Source organism: Mustela nigripes, chromosome 1, assembly GCF_022355385.1.
Source record: "Mustela nigripes isolate SB6536 chromosome 1, MUSNIG.SB6536, whole genome shotgun sequence".
Lineage (NCBI taxonomy): Eukaryota > Metazoa > Chordata > Mammalia > Carnivora > Mustelidae > Mustela > Mustela nigripes.
The window spans coordinates 152,799,790-152,818,939 of NC_081557.1; the positions used below are offsets into that span (position 1 = coordinate 152,799,790).

Below are 19,150 nucleotides of genomic sequence, written 5' to 3' on the forward strand. Positions count from 1 at the left end.
TCATGATCTCAGGGTCCTGGGATCAAGTCTCGCATCGGGCTCTCTGCTCAGCAGAGGGCCTGCTTCCATTCCCCTCTCTCTGCCTGCTTCTCTGCCTACTTGTGATCTCTGTCTGTCAAATAAGTAAATAAAATCTTAAAAAAAAAAAAAAGAAAGAAAGAAAGTGGAGTGTTGGGGGTGCCTGGGTGGCTCAGTAGGTTAAAGCCTCTGCCTTCGGCTCAGGTCATGATCCTAGGGTCCTGTGATCTAGCTCCTCATCGGGCTCTCTGCTCAGTGGAGAGCCTGCTTCCTCCTCCCCCCCCCCCCCTCTCTCTGCCTACTTATGATCTCTGTTAAATAAATAAATAAAATCTTAAAAAAAAAATAAGAAAGTGGAGTGTTGTATTGTGTACCTTATGTTGCTAGGAGGGAAGAATGAGATGCATAGGTAAAACACATCCCATGCTTGCACTCTTTACATATCCCTCCTCTCTACGCAAGGCTACAGTTTCCCTGTTTCTTGTTCTTTTGACCTGCTCTCTTTCTATAACCAATTATGACATTTGTGACAAGGCTAGCAGTCAACCCATAAAGGGAGAATTATGGGGAATTTGAGTGAAAACTGGCCAGGAGAAAAAGGGCTGTTACTGCATGAAATTTCTGAAACATAGGTCCCCTAGGCAGTAGTGCATTTTCCAGTTTTAAAAAGGAGTCGGGTTCTACAGACTATTGGTAACTGTATAACTTGAATGAATGTCCAGGGAATTATTCAGAGAGGCAAAAAATCCAATCCCAAAAGGTCACCTACTATATGATTTTATTTATATAACATTTTTGAAATGACAGAATTTAAGAAATGGTGGGTGAATTAGTGGTTGTCGGAGGCTAAGGGTAGGGGAGGGGAGTAGTGGTCTAAGAGTTTAGCAGGAGGAATCCTTACGGTGTTCAGCTGCTCAATACCTTGACTGTGGTGGTGGATACATGAACCTACACAGATGGTAAAATTAATACACAGAATTGAGTACGAATAAAACTGGAGAAGTGTGGAAAAGATTTGTAGATTGTATTAATGTTAGTATCCTGGTTATGATCTTATTATTCTAGTCTGAGAAAATGTCACCACTGGGGAAAACTGGGCAAAGTGTAAAAGAGCGCTCTCTGTATTATTTCCTACAACTGCATGTGAGTCAATAAAAAATAGTTGGGTTCTATTAGATACTAAATTTGTATGTGAGTTCTGTTTCATAAGCTTTTTGTATGTGAGAAAAGGAAACAGTGACAAAAGTAATACCTGCTTGTCACTCAAAATAATCTACTCCCACACTGGCCTCTGTCTTCTAAGATGCCCCTCTCCCGAGAGGACGGCCATCTGGCTCTTCTGTTCCCACGGCATAGACTTAATGAAGAGGATGGTGGCAGCTTGCAGGCTATTACATTAGAGAGCAGGAGATATTCCCAGGTGCCCAAGTCTGTGGGCCAGCACCGAGCATCGTTACGTGGACTTTTTTGTTTGTTTTTTCCACAACCCTGTGAAATAAGTGCTTTTCTTGTCCGTGTCTTTCACATGAGCAAGCAGAGGAGCAGGATTTGAAAAGGACTCTACGATCTTCCTCTTACCATCCTAGGGAATTTGGGTTTGGTCCTTATTTTTTAAAAATTGTGATAAAAAAATTGTGGTAAAATACACATCACATGGGATTTTGCATCTTACCCATTTTTAAATGCATAGTTCAGTAGTATTAAGTCTATTTATGTAGTTGTGTAAACAATATCCAGAAATTGCAAAAATTTATCTTGTAAAAGTTAGTCGGTACCCCTTAAATAATAGCTCCCCATTTCTCCTCTCCCAGCCACTGGCAAGCAGTGTCAAACTTGATTTGTATGAATCTGACTATTCTGGGTATCTTTCATAAGCGCACTCATAAAGTATTTGCCCTTTTTTTTTTTTTTAAGATTTTATTTATTTATTTGACAGACAGAGATCACAAGTGGGCAGAGAGATAGGCAGAGAGAGAGGAAGGGAAGCAGGCTCCCTGCTGAGCAGAGCCTGATGCTGGCTCGATCCCAGGACCAGGACTGGGAGATCATGACCTGAGCTGAAGGCAGAGGCTTTAACTCACTGAGCCACCCAGGCACCCAGTATTTGCCTTTTTGTTACTGGGTTATATCATCGAGCATAATGTTCTTGAGTTTCACCCATATTGCAGCATATGCAGAATTTCCGTTCTTTTGAGGGTTGATTTAACATTCCCTTGTATGAATACAGCACATTTTGTTTTTCCATTCATCTGTTAATGGACACTTTAGTTGCTTCTACCTTTTGGGCACTGTGAATAATGCTATTCTGAACATGGGTGTACAGATATCTTTTTGGGACCCTGCTTTCAGTTCTTTTAGATGTATTCATGGAAGTGGGATTGCTGGATCATTGCATTGTCCTCATTTTGAAAACCACATAGACAGCAGCCACATTCCTAGGGATCTCTCTTTTATAGCTTATTCCACATTTCCCTCGACTGGAGAGGACAAGGTTGGAATTAACAAGAGTGTGGTAATGGGATTAAGTGCAGATGTGTTTTTTTGTCTTGTTTTTTGTTTGTTTTGTTTGTTTGTAACTGCCTAGGAGGTAGGAAGTTAGTGAAAGATCTAATAGAATTATTTCATGTAAGATTATGCATTTAATTTTAAAAAGTCTTTTAGGAAGGGTGTTATTTATTACCACTGTTGGGAATATTTCTCGTCACTGTTTGTGAATGCCTTCTTAAGAAGAAAGCCTTTTCTATTTTAGGTTAATACAGAAGCTGAACCAGCAGACGATATTACAAGTTTCCTGTGGCAACTGGCATTGCTTGGCTCTTGCAGCTGGTAATATAACATTGAAATACATGCTAATGTTATGTTAATTTGGGAACCATTTCTCTTTGCATTTGTGTGTGATGTTATCTAACTGGACCCCTTTAACACACTGGTCCTGTTGGACAGTGGTGTTTCTCAGACAGCCTTTGTGCAGCTCATACCTTTTTTGGGGTGTGGACAGTGAAGGAGGTGTTCATCATTGCTCTCTCAGGGAAGGATGAGAAGGAGGCAGGACTGAACCTCAGTGTTCTTGAACATATGGAAGATTGGTTTTTCTTAGCTTTAGTCACTCTCAAGCTCCCAAATAAGTGAAAAGGAGGGAGGGAGTTAGGGAAATCTAAGTTCACAAATAATACTGTATTCCATGTTAGAATAAATTTGATGGGAACTCTGTACCAACATGCCATGCTTGATGCTCTGTGAGAGAGTCCAGCTCAAAGCCTGGACCTCCTAGTCCTGGGGTTCATGATCTTGGTGTGGTTAGAATTAGTTCAGTGCCCTTAGTGGATCTAAGCCCGGTAACTGGCCTAGTCATAACTAAATTGGCTTACACATTTAATTTTTTCTTTTCTTTATATAAATGTTAATAGCCTTTGAAGGGCAGTAAGATTCAATTTATCTCTCTGTTGTAATGACAAATGGGAGTTTGGGTTTGGCAGTCTTTTTTTTTTTTTTTTTTTTTTTAAGATTTTATTTATTTATTTGACAGAGAGAGAGATCACAAGTAGGCAGAGAGGTAGGCAGAGAGAGAGGAGGAAGCAGGCTCCCTGCTGAGCAGAAAGCCTGACGAGGGGCTCCATCCCAGAACCCCAAGATCATGACCTGAGTTGAAGGTAGAGGCTTAACCCTCTGAGCCACCCAGGTGCCCCAGGTTTTGGCAGTCTTCATAGCTTGAAGTGTCTCTGTCCCTTGCTCTCAGGAGGGTTTGGTAGGTTGAAGGGGAGCAACTAACAAATGATTCTCCTGGACCACTAAGTTGTTCTTACGAGGTTATTTTTGTGAAAGGAACTTGTATCCTGTCTGGTAACACCAGTCACCCTGTCTTTATTTCAGATGGTCAGTTCTTCACATGGGGAAAGAACAGCCATGGGCAGCTGGGCCTGGGAAAGGAGTTCCCCTCCCAAGCCAGCCCACAGAGGGTGAGGTCCCTGGAGGGCATACCCCTGGCTCAGGTGGCTGCAGGAGGAGCTCACAGCTTTGCCCTGTCTCTCTCAGGAGCAGTTTTTGGCTGGGGGATGAACAATGCAGGGCAGCTAGGGCTCAGTGATGAAGAAGGTAAGTAAAGTCTTTGTATATATCTCTTTAGTTCAAAAACACTTTAATCTGTTTAACACTAACACATTCTTCTTGAGAATCTTCTGTGCGCTGGCCCCATGTTAGGTTCTAAGGGTGCAGGAGTGAACAGAACAGATGATACGCTCGACTTTGTGGAGACTGCACGCTGGTGGGTGGAAGTATAGTACGTCAGATGTGTTTGAGAGGATGGTGTCCTGTTTTATATAAGGTTTCCAGAGAAGGCCTTTTTGATAAGATGTTTGAGCAGAGCCCAAAGGAGGTCAGGAGGGAGAAAGGGGACATGTAGCTATCTGGGCAAAGAACGTTTCAGTCACAGGGAGTGGGGTGTGTGGAGTCTGTACTGTGGGAAGATAGGTGGCGTGTTCAAGAGGGGAATGAGTGAGGGGAAGAACAGCAGAGCTGCTCAGAGAGGTAGTATAGGCACGATGATGTGGGGCCATGGAAGGCAAAGGAAGAAGTTTGGCTTCCGTCAGTGAAAGGGGAAGACAGTCAATATTTTGAGGAGAAGACGGATCCAGTTTAACTTTGGCGAGCGCAGGCCCCAGGGAAGCTGGAAGACCAGTTCGGAGGCAGTGGGAATGAAGTTGGTTATGAATATACTGTGAAGGGGGTGGTCAGTTGGTTTTGCTCATCGTTGGGTATGTGGTTGAAGGGAAGAGAGGAAAAGTGGGAGGATGAAGTTGCCATTTATGGAATGAGGGAAATTCTGTGTGTGTGTGTGTGTGTGTGTGTGTGTGTTGGGGGCTGGCGAGTGGACAGCGTTGGGTGGTGTGGGGACACCATGCATTAGGTTTTAGATGTGTTCAGAATGAGGTGTACATTAGATACTCCAGTGGATGTGCAGACAGGAAGCTGCGTATGTGTCAGGGATCCAGGAGGACTCAAAAGTCACGCTAAGATAGTTGTGTACGTTTCATCTCAAAACTAATGGGAGTGACGTTCTGATTTTTCTCTTATTGTAGATCGAGAGTCTCCTTGCCATGTGAAACTCTTACGAACGCAGAAAGTCGTCTATATTAGTTGTGGAGAAGAACACACAGCAGTCCTTACAAAGGTAAGGGACTCAGAGTGTTTGGGTTTGTTCTGTGATGGTTTGGTGTTGGGTATGGCAGAGATGAGGATTGTTACTCGATTAGTTTTGATAGTATCTTTTAGAGTAGTGATGGTGTTTAAAAACAGTTCAGTATAAATAACCTTGAAGTATAGTATATGGCAACATTCTGTGTTCCTCTAAAACCATTTAAATATGTGAAAAATACAGAGCAATGTACTTCATGTCTTAAAATTATCAACCTCTTTTTTCTAAAACTATCACATGCAGAGAGAACGAAAATGTATTTTTATGTTGAACAAATACTGTTAAAGATTCACTTTAGTAAAATGTCTTAACATTTCTTCAAGCACAGCTGTTAAAGAGTAGCTAACTGTGGTGAGTGCTGTGAAGTGTGTAAACCTGGCGATTCACAGACCTGTACCCCTGGGGCTAAAAATACATTATATGTTTATAAAAAAATTAAAAAAATTTTTAAAAAGTAGCTAACTATTGAGAGTAGAAGGGGGGTGGGGTTATGGACATTGGGGGAGGGTATGTGCTATGGTGAGTGCTGTGAAGTATGTAAACCTGGTGATTCACATACCTGTACCGCAGGGGATAAAAATATATTATATGTTTATAAAAAATAAAAATTATTTTAAAAAAAGGTAAATGATATCTTAAACAGTGATCATTGAAAAAAATTTTAGAATAAATTCATTTGTAAAGGAAAAAAAAAAGTAGCTAACTTACCAATGGGTTGTAGAGCATTTAATTTCTTATATATGAGTGATTGTGCAAAGTCATCTCATTTCACCTATCTCTGTTTCCCCTCATTTTGTTTTGCTTCCTAGCACATCATTGTGCTTTGGAAATTTGCAGATGGCACATGGTCCCTTGAGCAGTGCTGTCTTTGGTCCATAAAGATATAGTTCTTAATATCTTTTTTTTTTAAATTACTTTTCTACTTAATGAACATTGCAAAGAAGGCATTTTGGTGAATGATCAAGTGAGTGTTGTGTTCTTGTACACACTGTTGTGATATGAATCTTGTGTACAGAGGCTTTTCAAGGGGTGTACTCAAAACTCAGATACAATGTAGTCATGTCATGTTTTTCCCTTGTTAGAGTGGAGGTGTATTTACCTTTGGTGCGGGTTCCTGTGGACAACTTGGACATGATTCCATGAATGATGAGGTTAATCCAAGAAGAGTTCTGGAGCTGATGGGCAGTGAAGTAACACAGATTGCTTGTGGCAGGTGAGTGCCCTGAAGAGTTTCCTAGTGTCTGTTAAGACCTTGAAATGAATCTTGTCTTTGTAATGACAGAGCATGTGGTTAGACTTAATCATTAACATTTTTTTTTAAAGATTTTATTTATCTAAGAGAAAGAGAGAGAGCAGGGGGAGGGGCAGAAGGAGAAGCAGACTCTCTGCTGAGCCTGAAGCCTGGAGCCAGGATATAGGGCTCAATGCCAGGACCGCTGGTATCATGACCTAAGCTGAAGGCCAAGGCTTAACTGACCAAGCCTCCCAGGCACCCCTCTGACTACCAGCATTTTAAGAGATCTTGGCTGCGTACACAGCTACAGTGAAATTTGGAGAAAGTCCTATCCGAGTAGAGTATGGCAAAGACAGGTTTTAGATGAGGGGAGCAGGATGGGGACATGAGACTTATTTTGGGATAAAGACTAGCAGGGAAGAAGACATGAAGAAAGGAAAGTGAGAGAGCCGCAAAGAACTTCTTGGAAATTTTGCCTGGTGTACCCTGCTTCTTCCCTGTCATCTCGAAGGCCTGATGCAGCTGGTCATTCAGCCTTTTCCAAGTGCTGCCATCTTCCTCATTGCTTAGAGTCTCAGAGATAATGGAGAGCCAGCCACTGCAATAACAGTCAGAAGTCAGTGTGGGGCATTTCTAGGGGGTACCCAGAGACAGTGCTGTGCTCGTGTGGGGGTGCTGAAAGTCAGTCTCAGTGTATATCACTAGCAGTAGAAACTATGCTGATATATGAATTTATTTTTCCCCAGACAACACACCCTAGCCTTCGTGCCTTCTTCTGGACTCATCTATGCATTTGGTTGTGGAGCAAGAGGTCAATTAGGAACAGGGCACACTTGTAACGTTAAGTGCCCATCCCCTGTGAAAGGGTACTGGGCCGCTCATAGTGGCCAGCTTTCAGCCAGAGCCGGTAAGAGCGATTTTCATTGGAATGTAATGTTATTTTAAATTATAACAAAATATTGTTTATAGAGCACATATCTATATATGACCTTGGAGTCTTTTGGAGGAAATGAGTATGAGAGCTTTTTTTTTTTTTTTTTTAACATTAATCAACAGTTATTTGAGTAGTTACTATGCATGAGGGTCTATAATTGAGATACTAGAGATCTCAGTTGAGAGTAAGCAAAAAAAAAAAACCACGTTATTTTGGCCCTAGGGACCTTGGTAGTGGTGTATAAATTTTATTTGTTATTATTGCTGTTAATAAAAGTTAATGTTTATGTAACCAAGCTCTATTACTTACTTGTGCTAAGCACTGAAAACAACCTTAAGAATTCGTGGTTATTATTTCATGTTGTAGATGGGGAAATTGAGTCTTAAGGAGGTTAAGTAACTTGTCAACATCACAGAGATTTTGGGGGCAGGAATTAAAACTAGGTCTGCCTCACTCTAGAGCCTGTCCTCAATGCTTATGCTGTTAGTTTCCTTTTGCTTTTGCTATTCTGATCATAACATGATTTCTTTTTATGCCATTGTTTTCCTCTCTTAAAAAAAAATAGTTAAATAACACAGCGTTCATTTCATTGGAAATCAAAGTAAGTCAGTCACTCAGTATGAATGACTTGAAATAATGAATCCAGCAGCTGACAAGAAGCTGGAGAGTCATTAAAAAGAAGTGTGATTTAATAATAACTTGATTTTGAAGACTATAAAGTGACTTATGCCTTGATTAGGATTTTTTTTAAACAATAACTACCATAAGTTTCCTACTAGATTATAAGAAACTTATGTGCAGGGGACTGAGTCTTCTTTGTAAAACCTGGGTACAGCACAAGGCCTGGCACAGACTTCTCAGTCAAGAAAGATTTATGGAATGAATATATGAGCATATAAAAATGCAGTGGAATTCAAAATACAAAATAAATAAGATTTGGTTTTGATGATGTTCCCCAAAGTGAAAGAATGGCTAGGTGTCCTCTGCCGTTTGAGAATTTCTTTTACACCAAGGCGTTGTAGACATGCTGGGAATGCATGTATTTAAGAAAAAAAAAGCAATTTCATAAACTTAGCTGTTGTATAGGTTAATTTGAAATCACAACTTTTTGAAGTTTGATTAGAACCTAACTTGTGTGATCATAAATTTGTGTTTGGATGTCTGCCAAAATGATTTTATAATGTAAGTAGATAAATTTCAATTCATCATGTAAAGGCTGTGGTTTTAGGACCCTTCATGGGAGTGTGGGAGCACAGAGGAGGGCATCTAGGAGTATTCCGGTTAGAGGAAGTTTGAGCTGTGTCTTAAAGCCTGATTTGGAGTTAGCCAGGTAGAGGACTGTGAGAGAGCGAGCAGTAGTGAGTAGCACAGAAGCACCATGGCCGCCGCGCTGTAGGAGGCACCATGGTAGAAAGTACAGTTTGCATTGAGAGTGGTGGAAGGAAAAGATGTAGAGACAGGGGATAGTGCGGTATATTGGGAATGAAAGCAATGTTGGCGGTGTTGGAGGGTCACCGTGGATGGGAGATAAAGCAGAGAGTAGGAAACGGAGGTCCTTGGAGGACAAGCGTCATCCTGGAGAGGCTGGAGAACAGCACACTCAGACAGTGTTACTGTTGATATCAGTGACTTTTATTTATTCATTTTTTAAGATTTTATTTATTCATTTGACAGAGAGAGACAGCGAGAGAGGAAACACAAGCAGGGAGAGTGGGAGAGGGAGAAGCACGCTTCTGGCCGAGAGGGAGCCCTATGCAGAGCTGGATCCCAGGATCCTGGGATCATGACCTGAGCTGAAGGCAGAAGCTTAACGACTGAGCCACCCAGGCTCCTCTAGTGACCGTTTTAAACTGCACATCAGTGGCTGGAAAGATTAGAATGAAAAATGGAAACAACATCCTAGCTTGCTGTTGGGGAGGGGCTAGGGGGAGAGTTGGAGGGGAGAATACCATTTTGTACATTTATTTTTAATTGAAGTAGAAACAGTTTTGGGCACAGAGCCAGGAGAGGTTTCTTCCTTGACATAAATAAAATGGATAGGAAAGCAGTCTGAAGCATATTTTGGAGTATTAGGAAAGGGGATCAAGGAAAAAGCTTAATTACTGAAAAATATGCTCTTGAAAAAATTTTTTTGACAGATCGCTTTAAATACCATATTGTTAAACAAATCTTCTCTGGAGGAGACCAAACTTTTGTACTTTGCTCCAAATATGAGGTAAAAAATTCTTTCGACTATTATTTTGGGGGTGGAATAATGGTGAACCAGTATTTATTTTAATAAATAATTACATGAGAGCAATATTACTCTTTGTTTCTACCAATTTTATCTTATTAAGGTAAGCCAACTGATCTTGAAGATGTTCTCTCCATTTTGCTTCCTTGAAGTGCCAGTAATTTTCCTGGTATTTTAATCATAGAGTTCTAATTTATAATTTAAAATCATTTGTTTATGTCTACATTTGTTCCAAAAGATATTTAAGGAGGCCTAGAGAATTCATACTTTGGCATTATTTGACTTTCCCTTTCTTCCCTATTAGGTAGCAACAAATGATGGGTACTTGAGAACTTAGTGGGTTTGTTTGATGTGATTGAGTATATGCTAAATATAAAAGAGATGATGCAATATTCAGATATCCTTTATTATTTATCATCTGCTCATAACACCACACTAAAATTTCACATTGTGTCCTGCGTCACTCTAGTGGGTAAGTCAGGAAGAATGATGTTCCAGTATCTTTCAGCATTGCAGGTAGAGGAGAATATGGTCCAGATAATAATCTGTGACAGAGCAGTAATCCCTCCCCTCCTCCTGGACAAGGGAAGTCATTCTGAAACCTGGGACACAGTTCTGTTTTCAGCCCTCCACTCCCTTCCTTGCTTTTGGGCACCCTCCCCTCCACTCCCCTCCCCCACCCAATTTTATTCAACCAGCTTGTAGGGAGGACCTACTATATATCGTGCATGGATCCTTACCCTCTCATGGAACAGCAGGGAAGAGCTGTTTGTGATGATAGAGGAGTCAGAGTTGGTTGGGAAGAAAATAGGAACTGTGGAGACCGGCGGCCCCTTTGAGTCCTGGAAATTTCTCCCCATTCATCTGATACTTTGCCATCTTTAAATACACAATGTTCTTGCCTTCTAGTCAGTGAAAGTCTGTGATTTGGTAGAAGAGGTTATGCTGGAGCCTGAGGCTGCAGGTTGGACAGTGGAAACTGACAACTAGATATTTTCCAGGTCAGGAGCCTGGAGAAGGTTCTGTTTAGTGCTGCCATCTGGGGTGATTTGGAACTGCTGCTTTAGACCTATTTTGGGCCCAGCTTCAGTGCTTCACAGAGAAATCTTGAGGAAAACAGAGATTATTTTGCATTTCTTCAAAATGCCAGTGAAATGAAATACGAAAAGCACTGAATCTCTGTAGGATAGTAACTTTTGTCGACAAGTAGAGTTTGAAGCATTCATTTTCCTAAGAAATTGAGTTGAATAATATTATCCAATTTTAATTTGCCTATGAAAGCCAGTATAAAAGTCAGTTTTATACTTTTATAAATATGAGATCTGATCTAAGGGGTTGTTTTTAAAATGTATTGCAGTTAGCACCATTGGGACTAGAAAACAAAACATTGATGAAAAGGATATAAAATAATGCCATATTAGAGAAATAGGACAGTGAAAAGTTAAACAACTAATAAGAGTGGTCTGCATTAAAAATGTAAGATAACAAAAAAGAAACTAAAAGTTGACTATCCCTTAGGAAGGTGTTACTCACTCTTTAGAAGTGGAGGCTGTACATATTTACTTAGACACTGTGAAACAGACAGTTTAGACACAGTTTAGACTGAGAAAATCACGTGTTTACTGCGTTACCATAACACCTGAAGAATCACTTAACCTAAGAGAAAGCGTCTGTATTATGATAGGCTCCATTTTTATAAATGCAACTCCTTCCGCTAACGCCAGGTCTCAGATAGAAGAGGGGAAGGGGGGAGTTGCGTACGGATACTGCTTTCCTACATTGGATTCCACGTCTTGGCAATTTAGGGAGTGCAGGGCATAGTCCCTCCTTTTCCTTTTATGTTGTTTGCTGCATAGGCTTGAAGAGGGAATGTGCTTAGGATGTTAGGTGTGCTTGTGTGTGCGTGTTTAAGCTCATATGCCTGCAAACCAGCCTAGGTGACGTAATTTTCTTTTCCCAACGGTTATTCTCAACCTCGGTTGCCCACAGAAATCACCTAGGGGATTTTAAAAAAACACTGATGTCTCTCAAGACTCTGATTTAGTTGTCTAGAGTGTGACTTAGCCGTCAAGATTTTGAAAGCTCTGGTGATCCAAAGTTGGGAACACCCTAGATCAAATTTTTTTTTGGCCTGTATATAATTAGAAGACACAGAAAATTGATAACCTTTTCTTGGGTCTTTAAGTGATTCTGAGAGTATACTTCATCAAGTCACCTGTAGTTTATTGGACGTATGATGAAGAATAAGAAAATAGTTCCATATTTATTTTAAAGTAAGTATGTGTCAGAGTCTGTTCAGCTTCCCTGTGAATGGGGAGAGTCATTAAAAAGTAGGCAACAGTAGTTTTAAGACCAGGGTGAAGGGGCAGTCTTGCTTGTCTGTTTCCAAGTGTCCGCTTTATCTTGTGATTTTCCACTTTTGTTCTCTTATAACTGTCTGTGGCCATTTTAGTAAAGTATGATCAAGACCCAGATGATCAGAAATTTCGGCAAATGTTTCCAATTTGTTACTTGTTACATGTGCTCTTTCTTTCCCCTTATTATGATATCTTAACTCAAAACTAGGGGACGTAACCAAGAAAATTTACTTTGGAAGTTGTCTTTTTTAAAAATTTTTTTAAATTTTTTATTAAGATATAAGGTATTATTAGCCCCAGGGATACAGGTCTGTGCATCGTCAGTTTACACACTTCACACCATAGCACATACCCCCCCAATGTCCATAACCCAAACATGGAAGTTGTCTTTTTATGTGTCGGTACAAAGAAGAAAAAAAACAATCATCTTATGAATTGATGGATGAATGGTTTAATATAATTGTTTCTCATTTTTCTAGTGACAGTAATGGGGGTATAAAGCACTTTCAACTTTTTCTTAGTTCTATATCAGGAACAGGATTTGGGAAATATCAGTTGAATAAGATACATTTTACAAAATAAAAGTGCTTATTTTTTATTTTATTTTATTTTTTTTAGATCTTTCTGAATAAAGGATATAGAATGCTGTGCAGCACTGGGAATTTTTTATTATTTTTTAATTTTTATTTATTTATTTATTTATTTGCAGTGAGAATGAGTTTATTTTTTAATTTATTTTTTATTTATTTTCAGCATAAGAGTATTCATTATTTTTGCATCACACCCAGTGCTCCATGCAATCCATACCCTCTATAATACCCACCACCTGGTACTCTGACCTCCCACCCCCCCGCCCCTTCAAAACGCTCAGATTGTTTTTCAGAGTCCATAGTCTCTCATGGTTCACCTCCCCTTCCAATTTCCCCCACTCCCTTCTCTGCTCTAACTCCCCATGTCCTCCATGCTATTTGTTATGCCCCACAAATAAGTGAAACATATGATAATTGACTCTCTCTGCTTGACTTATTTCACTCAGCATAATCTCCTCCAGTCCCGTCCATGTTGCTACAAAAGTTGGGTATTCGTCCTTTCTGATGGAGGCATAATACTCCATAGTATATATGGACCATATCTTCCTTATCCATTCGTCCGTTGAAGGGCATCTTGGTTCTTTCCACAGTTTGGCGACCGTGGCCATTGGGGTACAGATGGCCCTTCTTTTCACTACATCTATATCTTTGGGGTAAATACCCAGTAGCACTGGGAATTTTTAAGGTTATTATTGACATGTCCTTTCTGCTAGCTTTCTTATAAATGTATAACTGTATACCTGGAACAAGAAATTAAAAGGCATTAAGCTTTCATAGATTATACTGTACATTATAACTGAACTTTTTAATGATATATTTTGTCGGAGTTAGTTGAATAGTTATGGCAAATGATTACTACCTTAAAAACCTTGAGGTTATAGTGATTCAAAGCAGAGGGGAAAGAAGTGTGGAAAAGCCATATTGGGCTTGTTTCTCTGGTGAATAGTCTCTGAGACTGAGATTTATGTTGAGAAAGTTTTTCGGGGTGGGGGGGTAGAAGGGCATCTATTTGGGGATGAAGGAGGTGGGGTTGGGTAGAGGGAGAGACTGCAGGTCAGTGTAACAGAGGCCTCAGCCTTGGGAGTTCTGAGGTCAGGTTGGCTTTTCCCCAGTCCTGAGTAGATGGGAGGGGCCTAGGCCTTTGTACTCCACCTCTTCCTGCCACCAGATGTTGAAGGGGTGAACCATTAGCCCCAGAACTTAAGAAATTCGAAATGCATTCAGAAATTCGAAATGCGGAGAGCAGCCCAGCCAGTACCTGTCTGGAGCTGACACCTGCAGTGGTGAGGGAGTGAAGAGGGGTATGTGGGCAGTGCACCCGCACTCTATGAAACCCAAAATGGAGAATATGTCAGCAGAAAGAGAAAAGATCCATCCTACATAATTTCTCTTTTTTACTGTTTTATTTAATCCTCTAGAATTCTTCCCCTGCCGTTGACTTCAGGACGATGAACCAAGCACATTACACCAGTTTAATAAATGATGAAACCATAGCAGTTTGGAGACAAAAACTCTCAGAACACAATAATGCAAATACAATCAAGTATGTGGCTGCTTGTTTTCATTTTATTTTTTACAGGGTATATTGGAATGTTCTAGCTTAGTAATTTCCCTTACTTCCATACTGAGGTTGTAAATATACATGGAATTTTTTATTTTAGGGAATCCTTTTTTTTTTTTTTTTTGCCACATATTTCTTGAGGATTTAGTGTCCTTAGGCCCAGAAAACATAATAGATTGTTCCCCCATTCTCTCAGAGTGTGTCCCTTAAACTTACCTTGTTCATATCTTAAAAATCCTGACTGATGAAGGTGAGTTGGCCTTTCTGCTAAAAAAAAAAAAGCTCAGGGTTATGGTTGTTTGTCCCCAAGATTTTCTTCATCTGCATAACCTGAAGTATCCCAAAAGTAAGACAGCTGTTATCTTACCTAATCTTGAATAATATGTAGCATTTTTACATTGAAAATTGATTAGCTGAGATGGCACTTTAATGTCAGGTTGAGAAAATCAAGTGAAAAGGATTGAAGCCTTTGACCAAGTTTATTTTGTTTTATTACTTTTTAAAAAAGATTTTTATTTATTTATTTATTTGACAGAAAGAGAGATCACAAGTAGGCAGAGAAGCAGGTGGAGAGAGAGGGGGAAGCAGGCTCCCTATTGAGCAGAGAGCCCGATGTGGGGCTTGATCCCAGGACCCCGGGATCATGACCTGAGCCAAAGGCAGAGGCTTTAACCCACTGAGCCACCCAGGTGCCCCTGATCAAGTTTATTTTAAAGGAGAATTCTGTCCTGCACATTTTTATGCATTTTCATTGACTTTCCTTAGCATTTTCATTTTTCTGCAGAACCTAGTAAGTGAATGAATCACACTCTGTCTACTCAGTGGTATACACTGAAATGGGTATAATACATCTTGCTTTGTGACATAGAATACAGTAGGGCAAATGACCAGGGCCCTAAACTTTGGGCTGTACCAAGGGATCCTTGGGAATGACCTCCAGTAGCTCATGTCCTCAGAGTTTCTCTAACCCTAAGTGGCTCTGATAGGGAATTCAGTCTGGGAGGATGTAGGGGTAAGGGAAGAGGACAAGACTCATCCAGGTAGGGGCAGGTGGCTTCCCCTTTGCTGGGACCTTGACAGTTGACTCATTCGAAGTTTTCTTATTTATAAAATGAGGGGATGGAGGAAGTGATCTCTAGAGAACTTTCTTGAGCCAGATTCTCTCATTACCAGCAATTACCGCAACCCCCTCCTTAACCACGTTTTTGTTGTGTTTCTTCCCTTTTCCATATACTAACTGAGAGGGTCCAGGACTCTTCACACACAGCTTTTTTCTGGGCTCTCAGAAACTAGCTGTTTTCCCAGAACCTCTGTTATATAGGTAATAGGGATAAACACTCATTTTCACTTATTTTCAATTTCTTTCTCAGGTAGGAAACACGATAGAAGGAAATGGTTGTTCATTTATTATTTTGCAAAGACAATTTCTGTGTTTGGGAGATAACAGCTGAGCTTTTCTTTTGTGATTATATGTTTGGAGATGAGCTGGGGAATATCTTAGATGGTTGATGGTGGAAGGATGTTCAAGATGGTAATCAGTGCAAGAGTCGTTCTTTCAGTCGCTTGGTACTTTTGATTTTAACACGACTTATGGAAAATTTAAGTACTTGTCCATTTTGAGACACAGTGTTTCTCCACAGCAAGAGTACATTTTCCAGGGATTCATCTGGCTAGGAAAGCTGCTGTTAATGAAATCCTGGACTAGATAACTAACCTGTTGTTGAGGCTTGAATAACTATTTCTTTGTGATTATTAAAGGCTTGCCCACCTTTTTCTTTCTGAGCAGTGGTGTTGTTCAGATCTTATCTTCCGCAGCCTGTTGGAATGGAAGTTTTCTTGAAAAAAAGTAAGTGATTTAGAATCTTAAAAAAAATACCCACATGTGATGCAAAGACTTCTGTTCTCTTTGATGCTGGTTGGCCTTAATTCAGTGGATAGGCTGATGATTTGTGCAAAAACTGGAATGCCTAATAATGATGAACAAGAGGATGTCAGGAAGGGCAATGCTGATTCATGCCTGGTTGGCAAAGGTTAGCAAAGAGCGAGACTATCTCAGAGAGAGTTGATGTAATCAACAGCAGGATTTCTTAGGGCATTCTAAAATGTTACCCCCAACATGTGTACCATATTTGTTTTTAAATCCTTAATTCTTCAAGTAATCTCAGTTTCATTGGATTGCTTTCCTAGAGGTTTTACTCTTCTCAAAAAGAGCGAGCTTAGGGGGATGTTCCAAGGAAGCTGTAGAAGCTCCTTGGACTTAGGTCTAGCTTAGTTCACCAGGGTGTGCCATTTGGGCTGAATTTCCAAGTAGTAAATGGCATTTCCTTGCTTGGCCTTACCACTTTTGCAAATATACCCCTTGGGAACCTCATGCAGCAGAGCTCTTTGAACTCTGGTGATCCCAAGTCCTGATCATCTCTAGTCCTTTTTTGCCAGTGACCAGGTGAATGAAATCCCAAGAAGATTTAGAATTCAGTTCTGTGTGTGAATCCCACTCCATCCCCCACCAAAAATTTATGTCCCTACTTGGGTTGCCAGAGGTCAATTCAAAAACTCTCTTCAGTGTCAGCTAGAGATTGCCAGGTCATGTACTTATATCATTAGGGTGGCTGAAATGAGCTCTTCCAGTTTATTTCAGACTTAGTATTTAGCCTTTTCCTCCCGGGAAAATATCCTGGATTGTGCTGATGTTGGTCTTTTAGGACCATGGTTTTCAACCGAGGGGACATTTAGCAATGTCTGGTGACATTTATTGGTTGTTCCAATGGTGGGGGGTAATACTGCTGGCATCCAGTGGGTAAAAACCAAGGGTGTTGCAAAGCACCCCACAATCCTATCCATCCAACAAGGAATTATTTGGCCCCAAAAGTCAATAGCACCAAGGCAGAGAAACCTTGTTCTAGAAGATTAGGTTTTTATGAAGGGTTGGAACGGCCCTTAGCCCGATTTGTCAGGCTATTCATCTTTAGTTTCATAAATTCCATAGAGATGTGGCTAAAGTCTTTTTTTTTTTAACTGACAGCTGTGCTATTTCAGGAGTCCTGCTTATGTAGTTTATGCAGAATGCCTCACAGGAAACCAATTAAAGTGAAGACCATTTTTACAAAGCATAAATACATTTAGATAAAATAGATAAAATATTTTGTCTTTTCTTAACAGCATGGCAAAAAATACCTCAAAGCATATGGAAGGTTACATAAAGGACACCAGAATTCATTTCTGTGTTTGGGGTAGATTTATTTTTAGAGTAAAAATAACAAAAGACCCAACAAACAAAGCCCAAGCATCTCTTTATTTGACCATTTAAGCTTCAGTACATATAATTATGATTTTTTTAATGTTAGAAAATCTACTTATGTTTTTATAAATTACAGCATTGCTGTCAGATGGTGTTAAAACTGTTTGAATGTGTCCATTACTCATAAACAGTAGCCTCTTTTGCAAATGCAGAGTTCTTTTGTAATTAATAGATGTGGTAATGTTCAAGAGTAGGAATTAAAGAGATATTCTCTAAAAGTCTCTAAAAGGCCAAGATTTTATTTAAGGTTAGAAAAAAATGATTAGTTGCTAGGAAGTTAAAAAAACAGTAGTGGTGAAATTAGTCCTTAGGTGTATGTAATTGTATCCCCTGTGTAAACTCAGAGAGACACTAACTTTGTATTTGTTGTAGATCTGCTTTTTTAAAAAAATTACTGAGAAAAGCTTTAGAGGAAGTTTGTTCTGCCTGCCATTTGTTGATGAGTGGGCCGGTTTGCACAGGGGGTGTGTTTTGCCCCTCAATACGGCATCTATCTCTAGGTCAGTGTACCAAAATTACAGAAAAAGGCAAAAATTAAAGAGTAAATCAAGGAAATAACACTCTGCTTATAAATTTCAAGATAGCCTCAAATGGAAATGATGATCCTTGCTTGTACTTTGAATGGAAAGAAAGAAAACTTGAAAATTTTAAGATCATCTTGACAAAGGTGGTTCCAGAGCTTGATTCTGTGGGACTTTCTTGAAATGTAGTTTTATTTGCCTTTTTTTTTTTTTTTTTTTAAGATCTAGTTATTTGACAGAGAGAGACACAGCAAGAGAGGGAACAGGAGCAGGGGGAGTGGGAGAGGGAGAAGCAAGCCTCCTGTCGAGCAGGGAGCCTGATGCGGGGCTCAATCCCAGGAACCTGGGATCATGACCTGAGCGGAAGGCAGATGTTAAACGACTGAGCCACCCAGGCGCCCCTGAAGTGTAGTATTTTTATGCAACTTGTCCACTAGGCAAACTTTAAATCCAATCAGTAGGGACAGACTATTTTGTTTCCCATTTCTAATTCCTATCAGAGTGTTTGCTTTGTTTTCTTTTATTACACACTTTTAAAATTTTTGTTTAGAATTGATGAACATTTTAAAACAAGTCCCAAAATCCCTGGGATTGACCTGAACTCAACGAGAGTGTTATTTGAAAAATTAATGAGCTCTCAACACTCCATGATTCTAGAACAGGTAAGTTCCTTACATTTACAGAGTGTATTTAAAAAAAAAAAATGCATTTTTGCATTGCAGTGATTCAACTTTCTTCTTTAAAATTATTTTTATTAACATATAATGTAATATTTGCTCCAGGGGTACAGGTCTGTGAATCATCAGGCTTATACATCTCACAGCACTCACTGTAGCACATACCCTCCCCAATGTCCATAACTCAACCACCCTCTCCCTACCTGCCTTCCCCCGACAACCCTCAGTTTGTTTTGTGAGATTAAGAGTCTCCTATGGTTTGTCTCCCTCCCGATCCCATCTTGTAGTAATTCAACTTTCAAGAGAAACAAAGAGTAAGATAAAAAGGCAAAAATCTTTTATAAATCTTAACTCTAAAATATTCACTATGGGAATTTGACCTTCCTTTGGCTTTCTTCTTAGCTTAACTCTTTCTAAGCAAATGCCCTCCCAGAGTAAGGTCTGCAGGGGTGGGGATTTTTGGCTTTTTGTTCCATTGATGTATCTCTTGAGTGCCCCGGTGCATATACTGAGTGAATGGGAGTTGAGATATCGAA

At 39.9% G+C, this 19,150-nt stretch overlaps 1 protein-coding gene across 1 annotated transcript in view; it reads left to right on the plus strand.

Annotated features, from left to right (window-relative positions):
* HERC3 (HECT and RLD domain containing E3 ubiquitin protein ligase 3) overlaps nucleotides 1-19,150 on the plus strand; it is a 123,582-nt gene that overhangs the window by 56,506 nt on the left and 47,926 nt on the right. The window contains exons 5-13 of the mRNA XM_059375833.1: nucleotides 2,768-2,844; nucleotides 3,889-4,110; nucleotides 5,094-5,185; nucleotides 6,292-6,422; nucleotides 7,190-7,350; nucleotides 9,516-9,592; nucleotides 13,976-14,100; nucleotides 15,905-15,964; nucleotides 18,488-18,599. Of these exons, the coding sequence (XP_059231816.1) occupies nucleotides 2,768-2,844; nucleotides 3,889-4,110; nucleotides 5,094-5,185; nucleotides 6,292-6,422; nucleotides 7,190-7,350; nucleotides 9,516-9,592; nucleotides 13,976-14,100; nucleotides 15,905-15,964; nucleotides 18,488-18,599 (1,057 nt within the window). The remainder of the gene's footprint in view (nucleotides 1-2,767; nucleotides 2,845-3,888; nucleotides 4,111-5,093; nucleotides 5,186-6,291; nucleotides 6,423-7,189; nucleotides 7,351-9,515; nucleotides 9,593-13,975; nucleotides 14,101-15,904; nucleotides 15,965-18,487; nucleotides 18,600-19,150) is intronic.